Genomic DNA, 27998 nt, shown 5'->3' with positions numbered 1-27998 from the left:
ATAATATTGTCATATGTCAAATTTAGCAATAATTATTCGATAAAACCGTGAGTTTTGTCAATAATTCCAGTGATTATTATTAGGTGAAACAATAGAATTCAAATGTTGACCCGACTTTGTACTAATGCTCTTTAATAACTCCGAAAAGCGTTACGGAACTTCACAGTGTCATCACTTCCTGGATCGTCCATCGAAGATGAAGAAGAAGAAAGATAATAGCGTCGGCGATAAAAGCCTGTTTTCTTTGGTACTCGAATCCCAATAAAGGGAAAGCGATAAAGAACAAAAGATAGGTACTCCGTCGGAAGAAACTCTTGCATCCGAACCTTTAACGGAGTGGGGACGTGATAGCTATAAAAGAGAACGTGGTTCACAGGGGGACCAAACAAACGGCCAAACCCTTCGTCAGGATGTACAAGGTAAGCTTGATTTTTCAGGAAGAGAAATTTATAATTTTTGTTAGAAAAACCGACGTTGATTTGCAGTAAGAAGTAGTTGGGAGATGTTTTTCAACGAAGCTTGAAGCCACCCCCAAAGTGCACCGTCATAAAAAAATGCTTAATCAATAAATAAGACATTAAGTTACACTGTTATACTTTAGAATACATCGCACAATTATTTCCAAAATTTCTGATTAAATTAAACTTGTTTTTAAATGACCTCTCGACCTCAAGATGCTCAAGCAGCTATGAATAAGTAGTACTTTTTGTCTATAGAATTTTCAATATAATATTTAGTCTGATGTTTAAAAGTAGATTGTTCAACCTATGTTTTAACCTGACGATACAATTTTTACTGAATTTTTGCTTTGATAACTAAGAACTGATTTTTGTATGTTCTGACCTTATTTGATCAAGAAGCACAGTTATGGGTGTTACAGCTTTGCTTGATTTTAACCTTTCAGCGATATATCGAATAATAATAAATAAAATGATTAAACATTTGTACAAGATGATTGAAATGATGAACGTTGGGTGAGTATGTTGAAAATTTTGGTGTGCAAAATTCAAGTTTTTCTCCAGTTAATGGCATATGTCGGCAGCTCTATTTTTTTTTTGATTAACCCTAAATTTCTCGCTTTTCTCCGAAAGAAATTTGCTTTACACTATTTGGACTTTTTTTACCACTTGTTTGTATATCTACCTAACTCGTACTAAAAAAATTATAAAATATTGAATATTATCGAAAAACGTCCAATATACCAAGAGTTGATCCTGTTTCGAGTGTCTCCCGAGTAGTTGAGTTATTTCTGAAAATGATCCGCCCAGTTTCGCTTGATTTTCTAATATTAAATTAATAATAATTTTATAACTAAGCAACATATATAATAAATACAACAACTAGTAATATCTTATTTATGGGGCGAAAAGTAAAAAAACTTATTTAAATAAACGTTTTTGATAATCGATTTATTTATTAATATTGAACTTAATAACTTGCCCAAATGTTGATTTTACGTTGATTATTATAATAATAAGCAAAACTAGTTAAATTTATGTTTCACCCACTGATGTCCTTCGTATTAATCTAATAAAGTTCAGAGTAAGCAGCAGGATTTTAGGGCTTAGTCCTCCTCAGTTGTCTCACATTATCATTTTTTTTAAAACATGGTTGTTGTTTCTTGTATAATATTCGTATAAAATAATAAGAAGATGAAAATCACGAACAGTCGTGAAAATGATGACAAGTTACAGCTTACTTTTGCTGTGTATACGATTTTGATTAAAAGTTACACTTAAGCATAAATGGTTTTCTAAATAAAACTTACATACATTTTTTAATGTATTAGCTTTATTAAAATTTTTCATTGTTGTCAAACTCCTCTACTGTACGAATATAAAGATTGATAATAATTAAATTCGCAATTTTTACGGTCCGCTTAGTCTCGCTGTTGATCGTTTATTACCTGAGCTTTACCATCTCCCAAATTAAGATGCTTTTCATTATAGAAAATTTACCGTAAAATTGAAAATTATTTGTCTAACAGCATTAAAAAAATAATGTATTAGTTAAAACAAAATGATAATAAATTAAATAAATATAAAATAGAACGTAAGTATAGCACGGCGTATTGATATATCTTAAAATAGCTTCAAAATAAATACTTACCAAAAAAATATACAATACAGGTTCATTAATTAATAGATAATATTTTTCTTACTTTTTTCGCTTTTTTAAATTTGTAGAAAATCTTTTTTTATTAAAAGTTCACTTTCGGGCTTGTTTGTTAACACTTGAATTTGTATCTTTTTTATTGTGGAAAACTCATTGGCTGATAGTAAATCAATAAAATATATACATCCATTGGCCGGGACGCCTTGCAGTTAAAAAAATGACATTTTTGGGCAAAATTTCCGCATCTAGTCCTGGAGAATTTTGTATTTCAACGTTCAATGAAACTAGTAATTATGCAAATTAATTAACTTAGCACTTTATTCACTAGAAGCTCATAAAGAAAAGTCTACTGAAAAATCATTAGCAATCTATTTTTATTATTTGTTTCCTTTGTACTGGAAAACTTTCTACCTCTCAGTTTTCTAAACTTCTACCTCACAGAAGATAATAATAAGGGCTTTTAGTGTTTACAATAAAGAAATGTTCAAAATATTAGCTGTTTCTCGCAAAATCAAGTGTACAGGCTATTCTTCTTGGATAATTTTTTGAAAAAATCTGTAATAGATTTTTTCTTGTTTCATTTGCACTGAAACGCTTTCGATCTTTCATTTTTACAATTGTTCAAATCTTTAACCCTTTCGCAAATAACAAAAAGAACTCTTAGTGCTTCAAAAAAGGTTAAAAATATTCGCCATCCCTAGAAGAATCAAACTTATTCTTCTTTGAAAAATTTAGCAAATCGTTATCCATCAACTTCAATTTTTTTATTTGCACTGTAATATTTCCTATCTCCTTTTTTGACAACTTTCTAAATTTTACCCACATAACAAATAAGAAAAATGCTAGCGATGAAAATCAAAGGAAAGTTTTAAAATTGATTTATTCCTGAAAAATCAATCGTACTGACTGTTCTTGTGTGGTAATTTTGAAAAATCGTTAACAATGAATTTTATTTTTTTTTAAAGTTGGAACGGAGTGCTTTTGATCTCTCATTTTGACGATTTTCTTTAAAATTTAGACCTACAGAAATTAAGATGAAAAACAGCGATTAAAATCAAAGAAAGTTTGAAAAGTATTCGCCTGTTCTTGAAGAATCAATTGTGCTATTTCATTTTCACAATTTTTTAAAACTTTAACCCTTTTAAAAAACAAGTACAAGCCTTACTAGTCAAAATAGAAAAGTTTTCAAATAATAAGCTAGTTCGTAAAGAATCAATTCTATTGACTGCTCTTCTTTAGCAATTTTAGTAAATAATTCACAATCAATTTTCATTGTGCATTTCCTTTGCTCTGTAACTCTTTCATTTTTACAATTTTTTTAAAAAATTAACCATTTAGAAATTTACAAAAAACTACTGGTGTTCACAATAAAGGAAATGGTTAAAAATATTGTATGATTCGTGAAGAAACAAGTCTAATGATTCTTCATATTGGTAATTTTTGAAAATCGCTCTCAATCAATTTTTATTTTTTATTTCATTTGCACTAGAAAACTCCTTATCTTTCAATTTATTAAATTTCAAGTTAACCTTTTAAAAATCAATATTCTGTTTTTCTTTGGCAATTTTAAAAATAATTCACAATCAATTTTATGTTTACTGCCTTTAATCTAGAACACTTGATATCACCTTTTTATTTTTATTTTTTAACGTTTAAAAATTCTATTAATGGTCAAAATCAAAGATAATTTTTTGAATAAAGGCTTGCTCGAGAAGAATGGAGACTTTTCGGTAATTTTCTAAAACATTAACAATTTTTTTACATCCGCCGAATCCATAAATATAACACAATTTTATGATTATTAAATGTTGATTTCCTTAATTATAGTTGAAAAGTTGAAATTATGTAGTCCCACATTAGTGCCAAAAGATATCAAGATAATTTCCGTGGAAATTCTGTGTGTAGGGAAGTAGAACACAACTAAAAAAAATTAATTTACACATTTTTAATCTCGTTTTTTAATTGATGTATCATAACATCCTACATATCATAAAATCGGCCTTGCAGCGCCAATGTAAATTTATGTATCGTAATAATCTCAGAAGGTTAGGCGCCACTAATTTTATTTTTTAATTATTTAATGTAACTATTGTACTGATCACAATTACACAGAACAAAACCTTCAAAAGTTCAAATTTCATTTGTATTGTGGTCTACTACAATTATATTAAAAGAAAGCATTAAAACCGTCTAAATAAATACAAAATTTTTGCCGAACAAATATCACAAGATAAAAGCTATTGTGTTTTTTTCTTTAATTTTATTAGATTTGCTTAGTGGGCGGAAATGAACAAGTGTTAATTAAAGTTATATTTTAACAATGCTTTGATTTGAAAGAATTGACCTTTTTTTGTTTTGTAACAATTCCCACAGTTTCTAGTGTAGACGTCCTTGTTATATTGTTTGCAATTTGTTCATAGTTCACTTAAAAAATAAAAATTAGTTAAGAGGGAAATTTTCTTTTACAATGCATGAATCAGTGTCGTCGAATATTGAATACTTACGGCACGTCATCGTGTACTGTCAAACATTTATGTTAAGGTGAGTCGGTGGTCGTAAATTCGGCGTTTAATTATTCAAGAGTGTAAATCCGCGTTTTACGCCTTCGCCGCGGTACGTTGGGCAAACTTTATTTCCGATCCGGAGAAAGCACCGTAGACGGCGGTAAGTTGACCAACTTTCCTATTGTCTTCTTATCGATCTTCTCGAAGGTCGGTCAATGCCGATTAGCCAGTCGCAACAGGCCCGGCAACGAAAGAACGAACCGGTCTCGTGATTTTTTCAGGGAATGTGGAAACGAATATATCCCACGATCCAAAGGGGCAATACTTTATTTTATATACTTTTTCACATGGGACGCGTGTTTATTAACTTTACACCTATTGGGCAACACCGCGACGAACGTGTGTCATATAGGATCGAATTGAGAATAATTGGAAACCTCTGGGGCCAAAAGAATGAATGAAAAGTCTAAAATTCATAACAAATCCATTATTCCATATGAATTGGAACTTCCTACCTCACATTCTCCATACAAATTTTAAATTTGTAAAAATCAAGCAAAATTATAGAAACTTTTTGGAAATGATAGTTCTACTCACGGAAAACCTGAATTACCACACACCACCAAACGTTTTTATACCTATAATATATTTTATTTAGACTACAAAACTTCTTATCTCTCAATTTATTGCGTTTTATTTTAACCTTTTAAAAATCATAAAACAGTCTTCAAATATTGAATTTGGTTGATGAAGGATCAAGTCTTCTGTCTGTCCTTCTCTATCAATTTTAAAAATCATTCACAATCAATTTTATTTTTACTTTACGAAAACCTAAATTGCCATACTCACACCACCTCAAAAGAATAGAAATATTGGCTAACCTATTTGGTAAGAAGACTCAAATTTGCTGAGTGTTCTCCTTCGGTAATTTTTGCAAATCAATTTGAATTATGCATTTCCTTTGTAGTGGAACAATTTCTATATTCCATTTAGAAAATTGTTCAAACTCTCACCATTTAGAAAATAACAAGAGGAACATTTAGACGTCCAAATAAAAGAAATGTTTAAAAAAATTTGGGTGTCATGAAAAATCCAGTGTTTTGTCCAATTTAACAATATTTTTATATTTAGAAAAAAATAATTATCAAAGAAAATAATTAATAATGGGAATTTCTTTTTATTTCATTTTCAATGAAACATTTCCTATCTCTCATTTTCGGAATTAATCGTAAATTTAAACCTTTGTAAGATAACAAAGAAACTTTAATTCTACGAGTAAAATAGAAACAGAAATTGAAAAAAAAAAAACTATTTCTCGAAGAGCCAAGACTACTGACTGTTATTCTTTGATACTTTTTTGGAAAATAATTAATAATCGATTTTTATTTATTATTTCATTTGCACAGGAACACTTTTCATCTTTCATTTTCACAATTTTTAAAACTTCAAACCTTTTAAAAAAACTCTTAGCGTTTTCAATAAAATAAAAAATTAACAATATTTAACGACTGGTTTTTCAAGTATTTGTTGAATTTTTATTTCATTTGCATTGGAACACTTTTCATCTTTCATTTTCACAATTTTTAAAACGTTGAACCATTTAAAAAATAACAAGAAGAATTCTTAGAGTTTTTAATAAAATAAAAAGTGAACAATATTTAACGACCGGTTGTTCAATTATTTGTTGAAGTATTGAGGAGCATGCTGTAATTTTTGCAAATCATTAACAGACAATTTTAATTATATATTTCCTTTGCACAGAGGCGTTTCCATCTTTCATTTTTACAGTTTGTAGACCTTTAACTATTTAAAAAATAACAAGAAATTTTAGAATAAAAGAAAAGTTAAAAATATTGGTTATTTTTTGATGAATACTACTGTCTTGTTTTGTTTGGTAATTTTTTGCAAATCGTTAACAATCACTTTTCACTATTTACTTCATTTGTTCTGGAACACTTTTCATCTTTCATTTTCACTATTTTATAAATCTTTAACTCTTAGAAAATAACAAAAATAATGCTTAGTGTTTAAAATAAACTAACCCAAGTTCATGAGGAATCAAGTCTGCTGACTGTTTACTTCACTTTTACAATTTTTAAACTTTTCCCCTTCAGTTAATGTTTACAATAAAAAAAATCAATCATCTTCAAAAAACAGCAAGACAAATATTAATTGTAAGAATAAAACAGAAGTTGTAAAATATTGGCTTGTTCATGAAGAGTCAAATCTATTAACTGTTTTTCTTTGATAATATCTCGGAAAATAATTAATAATATATTTTTATTTGTTATTTCATTGTGCTGGAGCTTTCACTCTGTTATTTTTGGCATTTTTCTTAATTTTAAACCTTTAGAAAATAACAAGAAAAAAGTTACTGTTTAAAATAACAGTCTTCGATCATGTTTGGAAAATAACAAGAAAAAAATTTAATTGTAAAAATAAAACAGAAGATGTAAAATATTGGCTTGTTCATGAAGAGTCAAGTCTACTAACTGTTCTTCGTTGATAATTATTGGAAAATAATTAATAATCGATTGTTATCTTTTCATTTTATTTGCATTGGACCAATTCCTCTCTATTTTAGACATTTTTCTTGAGTTTCTACCTCTAGAATGTAGCAAAAAGAAAAGTTAATGCTTACAATAAAACAAAATGTCAAATCACCTTTAAAAAATAACAAGAAAAACTTTATTGTAAAAATAAAATAGAAGTTGTAAAATATTGGCTTGTTCATGAAGAGACAAGTTTACTAACTGTTCTTTGATAATTATTGGAAAATAATTAATAATAGATTTATATTTTTATTTCAACACTGGAACATTTTCGGTCTATCATTATTATAATTGTTTGTTACTTTTAATCCTTTAGAAAACGAAGAAGGATGACCGAGGGATGGTCAAAATCAAAGAAAAATGTAAAAATATGGTCAAGCGCATGATGAATCAATACTACCGACAATTTTTCTTTGGTAATTTTTGTGAAATATTATTAAACCTTCCCTTGTTCATAAAGAGAGAAGTCTACTGTCTGTTCTTCTTCGGTAATTAACAAAAAATAGTATAATGTTTTTATTTTTAGTTCCATTTGCACTAGTACACTTTACGTCTTTCATTTTCACAAATTTTAAAACTTTGACTCTTTTAGAAAATAACAAGAATAACTCTTAGTGTTTAAGACAAAAATTTTTTTTTAATAATGGCTATTTCTTGTAAAATCAAGTATATTGCCTGTTCTTGTTCGGTAATTTTTGGTATCGTTAACAATCAATTTTAACCTGTTACATCTTTCCTTTTTACTAATTTTTAAACAAATAACTCTGTGTTGTTTAAAACTATTGTCTCTTAGTGATGAACATCAAAGAAACGTTTAAAATATTAGATAACTCATGATAAATCAGTTTACTGACAATTCGTCTTTGGTAGGTTTTAAAAATAATTAATAATAATTTTGTGTTGCTTCCGAAACTACCGAAGGTAGAGAAAACTTGTATTCATGCGGGAAGTCGAAAAAATGTTTGCCCTCCAAGATCAAAATTTTCAATCGCATATTGTCTGTCTTGGGGTCAATTCCTTGTAACCGGCAAAACTCCAAAACCGTAGGACCAATTTTTATTAAATTTTCAAAAGTTGTACGGATTGGTTTTTAAATTGTACCCTGTGAATTTCATCGTAATCTTTATATATACGATATCGCCTGCGCATACGCAAACGTAAAAAGGCGTACACAGCTATATCTCCAAAACCAGTTGTCGAATTCTTATGCAATTTTCAGGGATTATGCTGGTTGCTATCTAAAATGGTCCCCTATGCTGTAAATTCCAAACGGATTCACATATGCGCATACGCATGCACAAAATGCTATACTGCCCACCCACTTGGCAGACGTTTTTTAATTTCATCTGAACTGGAGAACTTCCTATAATCAACCCCTTAGAAAATACCAGATAAAACATAGTTTTACTCGTGAAAAATCAAGTCTAATGATTGTTTCTTTCATTTTTACAATTTCTAAACCGACATTCTTTCTAAATTCTTAGTGATAAAAAAAAGTTTTAATATATTGGCTAATTTAGATGTAACTGTTAATTTTTATTATTCATTTAATTTGCTATTGAATACTTCTTACCTCTTATGTAGGCTATTTTGACACAAGATTGCAAAACTTAATCAAAATTATCACAAAAATTCTTATTTGTTGAGCTGAGGTTTTCTACAAACAATCCCAAATTTGTTCAGTTTTGTAATCATGTTTTCATTGATTCTATCATCACCAAAACCAAAACTTTTAAAATCTTCGTGCTGCACCATTTCTTTCGTTTGTGTGTTTTTATAATACAACTGGGATCTAAAAATTGTGTGGATATGGTGAATTGGTGATCTAGTTGTATATTTCGTATTATGACTTTATAAAATGTATGAATAGTAATTATTATTAATTTAGTATTTTTTTGCATAATAATGTTTCTTGGCTCGGGTTTACCATGAAACGAACTGAAAAAATTTACACGACCGGTAAAATTAAGAAATAGTTAACTAGTGAGTACGACTAACCATGCCTTAATTGGGTGTTGGCTTATCTTTTGTAATCCGCCTCATTAATTATCTTCGTTAACGAACAACTAAATAAAGAGTCTTTAAGCCTTTTGTCCCGAGGGAATATTCAAGACTAAATAACTGAAAAAAATTGTAATATAGATGTACAAATCTTGGTCTTCTTCGGGGACTTCCAATAAGCTTTCTATACGTGCCTTGGTTCACAAGTTTTACAGACCTTCACCTGTCAATTTAGTAAAATAATTTACATTTACACGTTCATTCTACAAACAATAATCTCTCTGTTCAGTGGGACTAATGGTACTCGAAATACCACTGAGGACCCACACCTAAAACTCATGTAAATTTTATATAAAATTTAAAGTTACAGTTGGGAAGACGGTAGGGTGTTTGTAACCTCGACTTCCCCTAAACAATAATTTAGGGTAGAAACCTTTAAACCATATCTGCAATTGGTTTGAGCCACCTTGGTTTAACGGATCTACAGAACTATATTCCATCACAGGAAGAAACTTAACAATTCACGCCTACATAGACATTCATGAGGGGTTATTGCTGCCGAGTATCCCTAGCATACTAAAAACATAAATTAACCTAGACTAATCCCCGAATTTTTTGATATGCTGGTATTCCGTCACAGGCTCGTTCACACAATTAACCATTTGCGTCTCTAAATACATTTATAACAAGGTTAATATTTTTATGTAAAGTATTGGTTGAAATGAAAAAGTCAGTGTCACGAGCGGGATTCGAACCCACGACCTTCGGCTGAATACGCCGCTTCTCTAGCCACTTGACCTATCGTGACTTCGATCCACACGGACACTTACTCCTCATCTCAACCGCCTGTAATTTGCCAGGCCTGTGATCTATACTACATTAAGCCACAGATTCATCGCACGCATAGTAAACAATTCACGCCACCTTGGGACATAGTGGTTGTTGATGCCTCAACCCTTAACACATACACACACCCCCCACACACACACACTACTCTTTTTACTCTTTTAACAATTCACGCATATAAATACCTTGGGACATGGGGGTTTTGATGCCACACCCCTTCATATCTTACTACACACAGATATTAGCCTAAACAAATTTACCGGATTTGTGACCTACTCGATATTCCGCCAAAGACTCGTCCACACATACACATGACAATTTTCGATTAGCGATTATAAATACATTCACCTGGGGTTGTCCACATACACACGCCACCACCATTACCACCACACCACACTCATTCTCTTAAAAATTCACGCATATAAATACCTTGGGACATGGGGGTTTTGATGCCACACCCCTTCATATCTTACTACACACAGATATTAGCCTAAACAAATTTACCGGATTTGTGTCTTACTCGAAATTGCACAATCCACACTTACACATGACAATTCGCGATTATAAATACATTCACATTGGGTTGTTGTAAAATCTCAACCCTACTTATATTATACTAACAACATATATTAAGCTAGATTAATTACCTGGATTTGTGACGTACTAAATACGTAACCAATCGTGCCTATAAATACATTCACATGGGTTTTTTTATGCCCAATCCCTTCATATAATACTACACACAAATATAACCTAAACTAATATATCAGATTTGTGACGTACTAAATTTCTGCAGAATCATTCAGCACTAGACGCCTCAGGGAATCCTGAAAATGTTAACATAGAACAGTAAATCATAAATATGATAGATTTTCACTTTCAGTCGTCGCTTATCGATCTCCTAATGGTCGTATAATTAGGTCCTTCCATTAGATCTATTTAGCCTCTGCAACACACAGACACATAAAAAAGTTACTGAATTAGTTTGCAAGATTGAAATCTCAGGAGGAGATATTACAAGTCTACGAAGAAAGATTTTCTGTTTCCGTCGTTGCTGATCGATGTCCTTAAGGTGAATATATTAAAGTCCTTAAGTTTAGGCCCATACAGCATTCTGCAGCACATAGACAGTTTTTCATATAACAATTGTTAAACGAAACAGTTTTAATTTAAAACGACTATATTCATCAACAATTCCATGCAAAACGTATATTCATCTCAATCATTTCGCGAGATTAAAGATTATATGGCAGTATTTCAATAAATTCAATTTAAAGATCGTAAGGTCAAAACTAGATACCCTACATCTAAAATTTTTAAGTCGTACTCTTACATAATATTTAAAAAGGAGTTGTGCTTTATTTACTTTTCAACTTTAGCTCGTGACCAAGAACCCTAATTTCCCTATCAACACGACGAGGAAAGTTCTGAAGCAGGAAGAGGACTAAAATTAATTAGAAAATTTAAGAAATCCTCTAGTTCTTTGGAACGGTTAGGTCAAAAAAGGCATAACAGCACAAGCCGTTTTTCGTTTTCTACTTTTGCCATTATGCGTATTTGGTTTAATAAGGGTGTGGCATAATTGCGTCACCCCATTGTAGAAAGGATGAATATACGCAGGAGTGAGACGTCTTTCTTCTTGTCCAAATGGTACTTTCCCTTTATGCTATCTCAATAGTCCTCGAGGTTTTTTTTTAATCTAAGAGATTCTAAATTTCACGTTTGTTTTTTGTACTTTCGTTTTCTGCCTACATCACTTAGATAGGTCTGCCTGAAAGAAATAAAGATTGCTCAATGCTGAAAAGTTTTTTGTTGTTGTAAATTTCAATAAACACTTACGTAATTTATTTTCTCGTTTAAATTTCCGAACTTTTTTGTGTGTAATTATATTCAAAACAAACCTTGAACAAACATGACAAGCAGTAATGTATCATAACAAGCTTACATAATTGCACAATGAGCATGGGAAAAATTGCAAATATATTATTGGGTTGTCCGGAAAATAATGCAGGATTTTGGTATTAAACAAAAAAAAAGAAACTAGTTACTTTAAAGCAATGTTCTTTAATCAAAATAATTTCCCATACTCTCAATACATTTCTCCCAACGTGTTGGTAACTTATTAATTCCGTCTGAGTAGAATTCAGAATTTTTAGAATTGATAAAGTCAATAAATGCATTTTCCAGTTCCGTTTGATTTTTGAATATTATGTGTTGTAAGTAGTGGTCCAGGTGTCTAAAAAAATGGTAGTCAGTAGGCGAGAGGTCCGGAGAGTAGGGTGGGTGAGGCAAAGTTTCATAGCCAAGCTCCAATAATTTTTGTGACGTTACACGTGACACATGTGGTCGAGCGTTGTCATGCAACAAAATGGGCCCTTTCCGATTGACCAAAGAGGGCTTCATTACTGCCAATTTCTGATGCATGGTATTAATTTGGTTACAGTATGATTCAGCATTGATGGTTTCGCCAGGATTTAAGAAGCTGTAGTGTATTAAACCAAATGAAGCCCACCATACCGTAACCATTACCTTTTTTTGATGAGTTGGGGGCTTTGGAAAATGTATTGGAGCTTCTCCTTTGTCGAGCCACTGTCCAGAACGTCTAGTGTTATCGTAGAGAATCCACTTTTCGTCACATGTAACAATTCTGGCCAGAAATGGGTCATTTTTGTTTCGACAAAGAAGTGATGCACAAACATCAAAGCGCTGATTTTTTTGGCGATCGTTTAATGAGTGTGGAACCCAATTTTCGAGTTTTTTCACTTTTCCAATCGCCTTGAGGTGGTCAGCGACGGTCGTTTTACTGACTTTGAGTTGCTCTGCAAGTTCTCGAACAGTTGTTTTGGGGTTTTCTTCCACCACTGATCGCAGAACATCATCATTAAGAGAGGAAGGCCTTCCACGACCTTCTTCATCTTCAAGGCTGAAATCTCCCTCCCGAAATTTTTTAAACCACCTTTGCACAGTGCACTCATTAACACAACCCTCGCCCCAGACTTGGTTAATGTTTCTAGCCGTTTGGGCTCCGCTTCGGCCGAGTTTAAACTCGTAAAAGAAAATCGTACGAAATTCTCGCTTTGACATTATAAGGATGACTGAATTATTTCCAAGTAGCGGAATGCTACAGAGGTAAACAAACAATATCATTTGGAAGAGGATTAATATCCTGTAAACGTAAACAGAATATTTTATATAGATTTTTTTTAATGAAAACTTAAAATCCTGCATTATTTTCCGGACAACCCAATAATTATAAAAAAAAAATTCCCAATGTTTGCATGGAATTATTATCCAGGCGGAGATAAGAGTTAGCTGCGAACGAGGTCAATTATGTCCCCAGATGCGACAGATAGTGCGGACAGGGAAATATTCGAGTTGGAAGTACCGCTTATAATCACGTCAATTAATCAACGAGATATGCATGGGAAAATGTTGAGAAACCATTGTCTCCTCGCAGAAAACGCCAAGGGCTTTCGTAGTTTACGTCTCGCTCTTATCATTTGCTCAGCTTGCGTTCTGAGGTCGAATTGTATGAGTATAATTTGATAAAGCAGCTACAAAAGCACGATCTGCAATTTTTTAAATTTTCCATGTCAGTGTTGGTCTAATGCCTGTGCCTGAAGGGGTGGTTAGAAAGACATTCATTCTCCCACACCAAATTCTACCATATTTACATAGATTTTATAACTTCTTACACTAACGTAGAAACAAGATAATTTTCTTTCCAATATGTTATTTACATGAGTAGATAAATGATAATTATGAAGTTACGCTGCTCCTAAACTATAGCGTACAGCATGACACTACTCTTAGCTTTAATGCTTTTTTTATTTTTCTAGATTATATGCTTGCTTACACTGAGGTGTCAGTGTTGATAATGCACTTGTAAAATATTATTTTCTTGAATAGATAATACTAAAATTAATTCTGCAGTTATGTTGCTCCCAAAATTTGGTGTATGGCAAAGACTCTTAGCTTTATTTTCTTTATTTTCATGCATTATATGACTTCTTATTTGGGAGAGTAAGTTGATAATATTAACGTAGACAGAGTCGATAGGTTCATTATAAATTAGAATTTTTCTTTAGTAGATAGTTGGAAATTCTAAAATTATGCTGCTTCCAAACTCTCGTGTATCGCAAGGTTACACTATTAGATCTTATGCTCTTCTTTATTTTCATGCATTATATGACTTCTTATTTGGGAGAGTAAGTTGATAATATTAACGTAGACAGAGTCGATAGCTTCATTATAAATTAGAATTTTTCATTAGTAGATAGTTGGAAATTCTAAAATTATGCGGCTTCCAAATTCTCGTGTATCGCAAGGTTACACTATTATATTTGATGCTCTTATTTATTTTCATGCATTAAATGACTTCTTATATAGGGATAGTAAGTTGATAATGTTTATTGTAAAATATAATTTTGTTTAGTAGATAATTGATAATTATGAAATTATGCTGCTCCCAACCCGTGTTGTATGGCAATGGTGTCCACTTCGCCCTGTTCTTTTTCCAAATTATTCTGGATTAAATAATTTCATTGATGATATACTTTTTATATGTGTTAATGTACACAGAGTCAATAGATTCATTGTAAATTACAATTTTTCTTTAGTATAGTTGCAAATACTAAAATTATGCTGCTTCCAAACTCCCCTGTATCGCAAGGTTACACTATTAGATTTGATGTTCTTCTTTATTTTCATGCATTATATGACTTCTTATACTAGAATATGGACAGTAAGTTGATGACGTCTGTTGTAAAATATAATTTTGTTTAATATACAACTGATAATTCTGAAGTTACTGCCAAACTTTGTTGTATGGTGAGGTCACGTTTTAGTCTTATTCTTTTCCCTTATTTTCGTTGATTATATTTACTGGAGTTTGAAGATAGAGTTGATAATGCCAATAAGATGCCGTTTTATGTACAAGGTAACTGGAAATTCTGAAATTATACTGCTCTCAAATTCTGATGTTTGGCTCGGATACACGCTTAGGCCCCTAAACTCTTCCTTGATGAAACACGTTTTAATATTGGTTTATTTAATCAGATCCGATAACGCCCACTATAAAATGCCATATTTCGGATAACAGAAAATTGCTGTTCTGAAGATTTTTGTGTATGGCAAAGGTCGCAGCCTTACCTTTGCCTATCTTTATTGACAGATTCTGACCTTCAGTGGCTTATCCTAATCAACGTCAATTTTAAAATACAGCTTGTTGAACGGATTCCTCGAAGTGCTATGGACCACTTTTAGGATTTATGATGCCAGAAGCTTAAAAGATCAACCTTATCATTTACATTATTATCGACCTTCACCAATGTCAAATTTACACGGTTGCCATAGATTTCCTCCTTTGCCCTATAATTAGCATGAAAGGATCTTGCGGGTTTTGTCCGGTTTTGATCGCAGTTAGCACGCTGAGATGTCTATCAGAGTGATGGTCTCTTAATAATTTCATCCAGTCGAACTGGGTCAACGAATCTAAAATTGGTCTAGCAGTGCACATGAGAACATACAATGTAGCTTGTTTGGATTATAATACCACTCTATACATCCAACATTACAACGCCAATGCATCTTCCCGATTTCGAACAATCTCTGTGGCAAAGGCTACTGAGTGTCATCCAATTTATAACGACATTAGTTGAATGTTAGTCTTGGAGAGACTCGATTATGCTGCAGTAAGTATACAACATCCATGAAGGGCGATTTGTGTTGGAAGAGTTTCTTCTAATTTTCGAACCTTATTCTACGTCATGTAGTTTTGAAAAGAGGTTTAAGGTTTAATTTGGCCCTTTTAATTTTCAGTGTTCGTACATACTCAGCCTTGCTATGTAACAATTAAACGAAATTATTCATTCATGTTTTTGAAACTAGACTAATATTTACCTGACTAATCTATTGCAGAGAAACGTTTGTTAAAAGAAGAAAAAAAAATGAAAATGTGATCTTTGAAATGAAAGTTGCTTTTGGTGAAATTGCCGTAATTATAAGAAGACTGTACATTAACATATTCTATTATTTAAAAATGATTGCAGATCTATGAAGTAAATATTGACAGTAGCAAAATAGACATCAATTGGTAATTTAGATTATTTTTTAAAAAAGTGCTAAATTTTGCGATTCTCAAGAATAAAACGAAAATTCTGGTTCTCGATTGTCTTTTCTCTTACACTCTTTCTTATTCTTTCTCTATCGAATTTAAGTTAGTTAAGGAAGTTTCTCTCTCTTTCTCTCTCTCCCTCCCTCTTTCTCTCTCCCTCTCTCCATCTCTGCTATTGCTCACGATCTTTCACTACTTTTGTTCGTATAATCAGAAAAGAAAGAGAAATTTGTGTAGATGATAGTGAAAGAGAGAGAGAGAAAGAGAGAGAGAGAGAGAGGGGAAGAGAGAAAGGGAGAGAGAGAGGGAGAGAGAAAGGGAGAAAGGGAGAGAGAGAGAGAGAGAGAGAGAGAGAGAGAGAGAGAGAGAGAGAGAGAGAGAGAGAGGGAGAGAGAGAGAGAGAGAGAGAGAGAGAGAGAGAGAGAGAGAGAGAGAGAGAGAGGGAGTGAGAGAGAGGAAGAGAGAAAGGGGGAGAGAGAGAGGAAGAAGAAAGGGAGAGAGAGAGAGATAGTGCGATGGAAAGAGAGAGAGAGAGAGAGAAATGAATCAGTGGAAGGGGAATGAGAAACATAAGCTCTTTCAATTTTTCGCCTCCCAAGAAAATCTGATTCGATCTGATGATCTCACATTCTCTCTCTCTCTCTCTCTCTCTCTTTCTCTCTCTGTATCTATCTACTTCCTTCCTATCTATCTATCCATCTATATATCTTTATTTATCTCTCTCGCCTTCTCAGGAAGAGAGTCTGATAAGTTTTATATATCTCTTTCTTTCCCTCCCTCTTTCTCCCTTTCTCTCACCCTCTTGCTCAGTCTCTTTTTCTCACTTTCTCTCCTTCTCTCGCCCTTTCTCTTTCTTTCTTCCTTTCATTATGTTCTTTGACAATCTATGTATGGTCTATTAATTAATGATAAATCTTACATGCCCATTCTAATGTTGAGAGGTTTTCTAATTTTATACGCTATAACCACACAAATAATAAAATTATTAATTGCTAAAATAAATTCTCAAATAAATCAACAAATGATTTACGAAATATTCGCTATTACGACATGAAATACACCAAATTTCTTTCATAGCTGTTAAATTTATGTAATAATAAAGGACGTGATTTTAACTTTACGTAATTTTATTGTTATTGCCATTGATTCAAGATAACTTAGGTTTTAAATTAACTAATTGAAATTAAAAACCGTTGCTTCATGATCGTCGTTGTCATTGGAAAAAAGCAGACTTATCCATTTGCATCTGGACGTTCCTTGTTTATAAAAGGCAAAAAAGCAACGATAATTTATTTTCTTGATATCGCCAAGTCACACATTTCATCTCTAATGAAAACAGATTGATTTTTAATCACCCATTCAAATTGTTAAACGATATGCGGGATTGATAGTAGAAACGTAGTTTTACCAATCAGTGAAAGGTCCCGCCTCCGCGGGATCACCGATTGGAAATAGGCTAAACATCATGAAACGTAGTTCAATCATATCGGAAGAACGACACGATTTCTTTGCTATCTTCTCACTGAAAATTGCGTCAATGTCAAAGTTCAGGGGATGGATTGCTCAACACCGGTTGTGACAGTCGGATCCCTAACCTGAAGGTCCGCTATCAATCTTTCTTCGATAATTAAGTGTTACGTTAGGAAGGAGCATCGGGCATTGTCGAAATTTACCTTTAACGGAACGAATAAATTATCAGTCTCCTACAATCGTATTTAATGGGGGATTTGTGAAATAACGGTGACAACGTTGCATTTCAGTCACGAAACATAAAAACCCAGGTACAACTATTATTTACCCTTGTTATATCGACCGTGAAACCCTTTTAAATTAAATTACCAAAATAATAGAATATTTATGGGTTTTTTTAAACGTTTTGGACTTTTGTTTTCAGGTAGTCATATACTTTGCTGCGCTAGTTGCTGTTGCTGTTGGCAGGCCGCAGGATGTGTCGACCACTCCGATCCCGATTTTGAAATACGAAAACCCAGGCGTCAACCACGACGGATCCTACAAATGGGCGTAAGAACACATTTATTAAAAAATAATTAAACAATTAAACACAACCGGGGTAGGGTGCCCCCAATCTCATTTTACATCTCGATTTACTATATTCAAATCTACTTTTCTTGAATATATAATGTCAGTTTCATTCATTAACAATAATCTAAAAATAGTTATTATCTAAAAAAGAACACCGCACAATAGAGCTCAATTAACACACGTGCTGTTGCGAGTTTGAAAAAATGAAACCGGGGAGGAGTACATCAAGCTTAAAGCTGCAATGCTCAGAGGGAGTCATTCAGTTTCTGGTTGCTTATGTCAAAATATCATTCATTCAGACTTTCTCTTCACTATGCATTCTCTTGTATAAATTTCACTTGATTTATCAACTCACGAACTGGATTGAACTTAAACTTGAACTTAAATCCTTATGAACTAATAGAAAGAGAAATAGTTTAGAAATACCAAATAAATAATGCTGCGTACTATTTTGTCACTGGTTTTGGCAAGAGATCTCAGCCTTATTCCTTCTTGATTCTTATTCCTTTAATTTGGATCTATTCTTTTTATCTCCTTTCATTGTTCTTGATTAATTATTTTATATTAATTAATTTATGGAAAAATGTGCGAAAACGCATACTGTAAAATACCAACTTTTTTAGTAAGTAACTGGAAATTTTGAAATTATGTTGTTTTCAAACCCTCGTATATGGCAAGGGTACATTCTTCGCCCTGTTCTTTCTCTATATGCACTCTTCACTTTGCATTCTCCTGTATAAGTTTCACTTAATTTATTAACTCACGAACTAGATACCAAGTATTTTAAATCCTTATGAATTAATAGAAAACGAAATAGTTTAGAAATACCAAATAGATAATGCTGCGTACTATTTTCTCACTGGTTTTGGCAACGGATCTTAGCCTTATTCCTTCGTGATTGTTATTCCTTTAATTTGGATCTACTATTTTTTTCTCCTTTTATTTTTCTTGATTAATGATTTTATATTAATTAATTTCTGTAAACGTGTCCTAAAACGCATATTGTAAAATACATATTTTTTAGTAACTAGCAATTTTGAAATTATGTTGTTTTCAATCCCTCGTATATGGCAAGGGTACATTCTTCGTCCTGTTTTTTCTCTATATGCATTCTTCACTATGCATTCTCCTGTATAAGTTTCACTTAATTTATTAACTCACGAACTAGATACCAAGTATTTTAAATCCTTATAGACTAATAGAAAGCGAAATACTTTAGAAATACAAAATAGAAAATGCTGCATTCTATTATGTCAATTTCGCAACGGATCTTAGGCCTTATTCCTTTCTGATTCTTATTCCTTTAATTTGGATCTATTATTTTTTTCTCCTTTTATTTTTCTTGATTAATTATTTTATATTAAATAATTTCTGTAAAAATGTCCGAAAACGCATATTGTAAAATACAAATTTTTTAGTAAGCAACTGGCTTTTTTGCAATTTTGTAATTATGTTGTTATATGGCAAGGGTACACGCTTCGCACTGTTCTTTTTCATTATTCTAGATTGTATTACTTCCTGGATGATTTACTTTTTTTATTGCAATGATTCACTTATTGGGACAAACTTTACTCGCGGATTTGTCGGTCGCAATAAGTGGCCGGATTAGTATGAGTTCACCGACTCGCAGGCCAACGTCCAGCATCAGCATTTTTGTATGGGATATTATAGTCGATAAGATTCATAGTATGTTACCGTTTTTTTAGTAGACAGCTGGTAATTCTGAAATTATGCTGCTTTCATACTCTTCTGTATCACACGGGTACACTCCTAGATTTGTTGCTCTTCTTTATGTACATACATTTGAAAATGTTGCAAACATGTGTGGAAGGGAGTTGATAGTGTCTTCTGTAAAATACCATTTTCTTTAGTAGGTGACTGAAAATTCTCAGATTATGCTCCTTCCAAAATCTGGTGTATGACAAGGGTACATTGTTAACTTTATCTTCTTTTTTGCATAGATTATATAGCTTCTTACACTAGTGTGGGGAGACAGAGTTGTCAAGCAATATTGGAATATATATATATATATATATATATATTTTTTTTTTTTGTTGTAGATAAATGCCAATTCTGAAATTATGCTGCTTCCAAAATCTGGTGTATGACAAGGGTACATCATTAACTTTATATATACACAGTGAAGACAGAGTTGTCAACCACTATTGTAATATATATATTGTTGTAGATAAATGATAATTCTGAAGTTATGCTGCTCCCAACCTTTGGTAAATGGCTAAGGAACACTCTTAGATTTGCTGCTCTTGTTTATTTTCATAAATTATACTAGTTCTTAAACTAGAATAGGAAATATATATATATATATATTTTACGCTTTTCTTTAGAAGATAACGGAAAATTTGGATATATGCTCTTTCCTAAAATCTGCTGTATGGCAAAGGTACACTTCATTTTGTGATGGTGTCAATCCTGATTTTGTGATGGGTGGAAAATAAATTGTTTTTTCCATAATAGGCTATTGTGGAAATGAGAATTTATTTCTTACCATCCTCTTACAGTTAGCATTATTCATATTCTTTACTTTCATAGATAGTGTAACGAAACAGAGTTGATAACCTCTCTTGTCAAAAACGTTCCCCTTAGAAGATTACTGAAAATTCAGGAATTACACTGCTTCCAAATTTTGGTGTATGACAAGGGTACACATTTACCTTTATTTATCTTCTTTATTTTCATAGATTACCATATATAATTCTCACAAACTTGTAAGAAGAGTAGATAATGAATTATAAAATATAATTTTGTTTAATAGATAACTGAAAAGTCTGAAGTTATGGTGCTCCCAAATTTGAATGTTTCGCTAGGGTACACGCTTAGCCCTATTATTTTCTGTCATCACTTCTCCCATGGTGTAATACGTTTTTATATTGGCTTGTGTAGACCGGTCCGATAAAAACCTCTGTGAAATGCCATATTTTCTGTACTGAAACTTATGGAATTATTCTGCCCCTGCGATTTTTGCTTAGGCAAGGATACAGTCGTAGCCCTACCCTCTTTACCCATCTTTATTGACGATATAATTTTCTTCAGAACTTCGTGTCTGAACCACATGTTCTCGATTAGAATTACACGATGCCCGAAGCTTAATAAACTTAACAATAAAAATTTCGATAAAATTACGTGTAATTTTTCAAATCTTTATATAACAATTTACCCTTTTGATTTCCCTGAATTTGAAATAAAAATGAAAATTTATGAAGCAAAATATTTTTGATTTTTCTTATCACCTCATTCCGATCTCAATCTGCCGAAAAAAATTCCAAAGTTCTCTTTACATTTATTCAAACCGTTTACTTAAATATGACAAAGGCATAAATCAACTTTGCCTATGTCAAGATAATCCAGTAAATCGACAGCCTTTTCGGGAGGATTTTTATCTTCTTCGGCACCGAGGTCGGACAAAGGTTAAATCATTGATGAGCCGGCCACTTCTAACACAGGTTATTTCTCAATTCAAACCGAAGTGTTACTCCCAAGCTCTTTTATTATTTTTAAGATCTCTAGTCGTATTTGAGCAACAACTTACGCAAGTAAAACATCTTGTTTGTCATGCTAGCTATTCATTCCGAGATCAATCATTCCCTGATATTTATTGTCGAACATATTTCAAACTGGTTCATTTTATCCATTGTCGTGGGACATGATGGCATAAATGAATTTTGCTGTATAATGTTAGATCGGTTATATCGAGTCAAATTACATATATTACAAAGTCCTGACTTTCTAATGAACAGTAAGCATGATGCGCACACGGTTGCAATTTCACTTGCATAAGACGTTGATTGCCAAAGATGATAATGTACAAATACGATTTATTGGGTAGATCGTTAATATACGATGATTTGTCATGTATTAAAGCCATTTCAGATAACAGTACATCACTGTCGCTAATAAAACTAAGTACCAAACACCGTGTAAAAAAAACAACTATTGATTTTTATGGTACACGCTTGTTCTTCAAGACAAAAACAAATTCTCAAGATAAACAAATACATTTGTTTTTCAAATAACAATGTGTTATGTAGACAGCTTAAATAGTTACGTTTGAAAATAAGTAAAGAGAAACAGAGAAGGAAGAGCGGGAGGTAAAGGAAAGGAAAAGTACGTAGTTATACTATTATATTTCCAAGCTATACAACTATTTGTTTCTAATATAATTGTATATTAATCTCTATATCTGTCAATTTTTATAAATTGTTTATTTATTTCTTAAACAAAACTAGAATGGTTAAAAAAATGTTTTTTTTTGTTGCCCTTCTTGTTGAATGGATGTTCTCTAATTCGCTTATTTTAACTATGGTTGAAACCATAAGGTCAGTATTTTATGTAAATGTTCATGATTGTTAGTACGGTAAATTATTAATAATGGTACCAATGTCCTAATAAAGGGCGTGTATATGAAGGGACACCCTAAATATAAAGATGAAAAGTAGAAGAGTATAAAAAGTTACTAAAACCAAAAAGAACAACAAGCACAAGAAAAAACTATTTTAAAAAGGTGATAGATAGAAGAAGAATAATTGGTGAAATGATACGAATTACGTAAAAGCAAAATAGAAAATAGATTCCGACTGAAAAAAAGTAATAAGAAAACGGTGTGAGAGTTGGAATGAGAGTAAGAGGGGAAATGAGAAAGGTAGAAATAGTGAGCACTAGTTCTGATATAAGACAGACGAAAAGAGATAGGCAGATAGAAAGAAAGAGAGAGAGAGAGTGAGAGCGAGAGCGAGAGCGAGAGAGAGAGAGAGAGAGAGAGAGAGAGTGAGAGAGAGAGAGAGTAAGAGAAAGTGATTGTGAAAGAAAGAGAGAGAGAGAGTGAGAGCGAGAGAGAGAGAGAGAGAGAGAGAGAGAGAGAGAGAGTAAGAGAAAGTGATTGAGGGGGGAATGAGAAAGATAGAGATAGTTGCCACCACTTCTTAGTAAAATGGATTATATTAATTTAAATTTTAAAACTTTCGTCATTTATTATATAAATAATAGATTTAGCCGTTTTTCTTAAAGTTTTGACTTTAAAAGATTTTTATGTAGTGTTAGAAATTGAAAGAAGGAAAAATTTAGTTAGTGATAGATATTATAAAGAGTGATTGATATATGGAGATAAATAAAGATTTGTAAATAGATAAAAAGAGAGAGAGAGTGAGGGAGAGAGAGAGAAAGAGCGAGGTAGATAGATAGACAGATAGATAGATAGATAGATAGATAGATAGATAGATAGAGATAGAGAGAGAGAGAGAGAGAGAGAGAGAGAGAGAGAGCGATATTTTTTGGGTGGTACTGTAGTTGACAAAGTTTCTGAAACTAACGATCATGGTACTTGACTGTGACCTAACATTTAAGAAGCATATGAAGCAATTGGTTTCTAAAGGATACCGCAGTCAGGGCTTTATAAAAAACCTCAGACTTTACAAATTTGAAAACCGTTACAATTATTTTTTTCGGTATTGATAGGAGTATTTTGGACTATTGCTCCTCTGTTAGGTTTCCTTGGAATTTGGAGACTTATTCACTCATATTAGAAAAAGGTACAAAAAAGGTTCGTGAAAAGGTTTCCAAAATGGTGCTCAAATGGGAGGAAAAGGAATATGGTGTTTGGGCTCAGGAGTGCCGGCTCGCAGACCCTTGAGAAGTCGTAGTTTGGTCTTTGGCATGTATTTTTATGGGAGTTGGTGAATGGGATCTATTATTTTTCCGAGTAATTAAATAAATTTCCTAGTTCCTAGTAGAAGGAATAGACATGTTAGTACGTTTTATCCTGAATTTTGTCCAACTCGTTACGGACAGTGTGGGTCAGTCCCTTTTTATCAGTAGGCTTTTGCTGATAAATGAGGCAGCATAGAGTTTCTGGGCTGTAAATTTGATATCTTTAAGAAAAATTTGAATAGAGATGTCGCTTGTGGAAATAAATAATTTGTGCTGATTCTATTAGTCTATATTTCGTATTGTAATGCGTTAAGTACCATTACTTTTAACTCTGCACTTGGCATGCTGATTGTCATGTTGCTTATAAATTGTGTACTCATTTCTTAGTACTCATATATAAATTTTTTTATGGTAACTATTATTTAAGACTGTACTACTTGGAAATTTTCCCGTATTGTACTTATTAATAAAGAATAAAAGGAGAGATGTAGAAAGAGAGAAAAAGAGAGATAAACGATATGGATAGAATATTTAACGGATTGTGACTGTACTTTCATTAACCATGTAATTAAATTAATAAACTATAAAATAAATAATGCATTTATTTGAGAGATTATTCATTATTATTCTTGTATGTAAGGTCTTGGTTGAAATGAAAAGGTTGTGTTACTGTGGGCTTAGGTTCGAATCCCGCTCGTGACACTAACTTCTTAATTTCAATCAAGACGTTACAGACAATGAATAATTAATTGAAAGAAGTAATTTGGTCAATCTGACAACTAAATGTAATGTATTATTTATTATATTGGGTTGTTTCACATGAAATGTCCGATTTTATTGTTTCAGAAATTCAGATAGGATATAGAGGTTTTCTCTTGTTTACTTCGAATTGTTTACATAAAATAATTAAACAGTTATTAATCCCCTACTTTTGTCTATAATGATGAGTTCCCCAATCCATTACACACTTTTAGTATATCTCCAAATATGAACATGGAAACACGCCATTTTCGTGTAATATTCCTTTACGAGTTTAAACTCGGACATTCGGAGGCTGAGGCTGCAAGAAAAATCAGTGAGGCGATTGGGGAAGGGAGTGTAAATGAACGAATCATTCGCCGTTGGTTTCGCTAAGTTTTCGAAATGGACACCGAATTGGAAAACGAGCCGCATGGAAGACCTCCTACTTTAATTTGCAACGATGTCCTTAAGCTTCAGCTGGAAGACAACCACTATCAAACAGTCAGAAGACTCGCAGCACAACTAAATGGAAGTGCAGCTACCGTGTCATGACAATTAAGGAACATATGAAAAGTCAAAAAACTAGATCTATGGGTCCATCACGAGCTCACTGAGCGACAGCAGTTAAAGCGCCTCGGGACATGCGTTTCAGTGCTCGCCAGATACAAAACCGAGCCTTTTCCTGAAAACAGTGGTTAAAAATCGACGAAAGACCAGGACACAAAACCCAATTTACACCCCAAAAACTTAGGGTGCTCCGTGAATGGAATTATTCACTACCTTTTTGCCTAGAGCCTAGACCACCTCTACATCGTAGTGCAAGGAAATTGACGAAATGCATAAAACATTATTCAAAAAACAATCTGCATTGGTAAATCAGAAAAGTACTATAACCCTCCACGACAACGGCAGACCTACGTTTCAAAGCATATTATAAACAAATTGAAAGACCTTGGCTACAAAGTTCTTCAGCACTGCCCTGTTTAGGAAGTTAGACAACTTCGTCAAAGAAAAAATGTTTGAAATTGGTGTTTAACTCTAAAAAGCGTTTTTAGATTTTATTTCATTGCAAAGCTCAGAATTCTTCATTTCCGGCATACAAAAATTGGTCACGCGCCAGGCCTATGTTTCAAAGCATACTGTAAACAAATTGAAAGACCTTCGCTACGACGTTCTTCAGCATCGCCCTGTGTAGCAATTTATAAAACTTCGTCAGAGGAACCATTTTTGAAAATGATGTTTAAGTCCAAAAAGCGTTTTCAGATTTTGTTTAATTTCAAAGCTCAGAATTCTTCAGTTACAGCATAAAAAGTTGGTCATGCGCCAGGCCTATGCTTTAAAGCGTACTGTAAACAAATTGAAAGACTTAGACTACGAAGTTCTTCAGCATCCACCTGTTTAGGAATTTAGACAACTTCGTCAATGAAAAAAAAAAGATGTTGAAGTGCAAAAAGCGTTTTCAGATTTTGTTTCATTTCAAAGCTCAGAATTCTTCAGTTCCGGCATAAAAAGGTGGTCACGCTTCGGGAAAAATGTGTAGAAAATGAAGGTAAATACTTCGAATAAAATGATTTTGTTTTTATATAGTAATTTTACCAAAACAATTTTGCCTTGGAAAAAGGACATTTCATGTGAAACAACCCAATAATTTGATTAAACTTTGCAAAAGGAGCTAGTGTTCTATCATATTTTCAGCAATGACTTTCATTTGTATGCACGCTGAATTTGCAAAAAGCTTTTTTTATCATGTTTGGGTTTCAATTTTTCTATTAATTTTTTATGCTTGTGCGTCAGGTATGAAACCGGCAACGAAATCGTAGCCGAGGAGACAGGATACGTGAAGAACTTCGGACAAGGGGAGCCGAACGAAATCCAGACTGCAGTCGGTTCCTACTCCTACACCGCTCCCGACGGCACCAGGATCACCTTGACGTACACCGCCGACGAGAACGGGTTCGTGCCCCAGGGCGACCATCTCCCGACTCCTCCGCCAGTCCCGGAAGCGATCCAACGGGCTCTCGAATTCATAAAGAGCATGCCGCAGCATCAGGACAACAACGAGGCCGCCTCCGAGAACAAGCCGGCTAGGTACTGATCCGACAACTGCTCAATACTCATGCCAAAGTCCAACTGCACAGTTACCATAAAAACTATGTCTATTTTGTAATTTGTTTTATGTAATATATCTTTTAAAAAAAATCATGAACGGTTTTATTTACGTTAACCTTCCAATTTGCATGTCTTTAAATAAAATAATATTGCGTAGGAATTTAAAATACTAAAACAAACATAAAAAGCAAATTTCATGCTGACATTTGTGTTATGTAATGAAAGTGCATAACATTTCATTGCTCATCTTCATTTCTTAAACATGCATTATTGATAAATATTTTGTTATACCGACATTGCACCATAGCACTTAGGTTTTGCGTTTTGCTCGACGATCACTCGACCCTTAAGTCATCATATTACGTAAAGTGTTTTGTTTTTCATTCAGCCCTCTCTCGGCGAGCATTGTCAATTGAAAAAGTATCGAGAGAAATCGGTTTGGATTTAGGTTCTTCTTCGTTTAAAGATGCCGATTCAAATCGTGCACGGGGTTACGTCGACTTCGAGGAAGTGGATGTCCCAACATTCTACGTTATTGTGACCACAATTGCTCTTCACCTTTGCGGGCATTGTACTTCTAATTGAGGTCCCTCTTTTCGTATGGTAATGCGGCCCGAGTGGAAACGCAAACTTTGCAACTCTGTGCCAATCGTGGACGGTTTCTTTTAAATCCATGCCAATTTTGCTAAAAATTTACAAGATCTGAACTTTTACTAAGTTTACGGCAAAACACTTAGTGGCGCTTAAATGGTATCTAGTAAGATAAAATTGCTCTTCTAATCCGACAAAAATCTAAAAAGGGACAAATTATAAAATACATTATATAAGCAATGTAGATTTAACATAGTATGTAGTCATGAAACTGTGGGAGAATAAAACGTGTTTTAATCTGGAAAACTAGGGGAAGAAAAAGAAAAAAATAAGAAAGAAGAAAATTTTAAAAAGAGAATGAGGACTAAGTAAAAATTGCAGGAAAAATATACATATGAATCACAAGAAAGAGAATTACAACCACAATGATCTAGGCCTGTGCTTACTGACAGGCCTGATTTTAAATAAGTACATAAAGATAGAAAAATAGATTTTGTATACTTGAACATAGTCTTTGTTACGATTTTAATTAGAAATAGTTGCAATATAAAAAAAAGAAAAGATGGTGGTTGCCCTTGGCATGCAGCTTGTAATGTTGCTTACAAATTTTATACATATTTCTTAGTACTCGTACATAAAATTTGTTATGTGACCTATTATGTAAGACTGTACTATTTTGCGAATTTTCCCGTAATTCACTGAGTAATAAAGAATATAGGG

General features: G+C 32.8%; 1 protein-coding gene across 1 annotated transcript; it reads left to right on the top strand.

Annotated features, from left to right (window-relative positions):
- The first annotated feature begins 350 nt into the window (after positions 1–350).
- LOC106673133 (endocuticle structural glycoprotein ABD-4-like) lies at positions 351–26780 on the top strand. Its single transcript, XM_014405131.2, has 3 exons — positions 351–419; positions 18028–18155; positions 26373–26780. The coding sequence occupies exons 1-3, from the start codon at positions 411–413 to the stop codon at positions 26671–26673; spliced, it is 438 nt and encodes a 145-aa protein (XP_014260617.1). The 5' UTR covers positions 351–410; the 3' UTR covers positions 26674–26780.
- Positions 26781–27998: the final 1218 nt, after the last annotated feature.

Source organism: Cimex lectularius, unplaced genomic scaffold, assembly GCF_000648675.2.
Source record: "Cimex lectularius strain Harlan isolate CLEC.00 unplaced genomic scaffold, Clec_2.1 scaffold205, whole genome shotgun sequence".
Lineage (NCBI taxonomy): Eukaryota > Metazoa > Arthropoda > Insecta > Hemiptera > Cimicidae > Cimex > Cimex lectularius.
This window is presented reverse-complemented; position numbering and strand designations above follow the sequence as displayed.

Excerpts from the sequence above, each read along its gene's own strand:
- LOC106673133 (XM_014405131.2), top strand. Across the intron at positions 18,156-26,372 it reads GACGGATCCTACAAATGGGC|GTATGAAACCGGCAACGAAA; the intron begins GTAAGAACACAT and ends CTTGTGCGTCAG.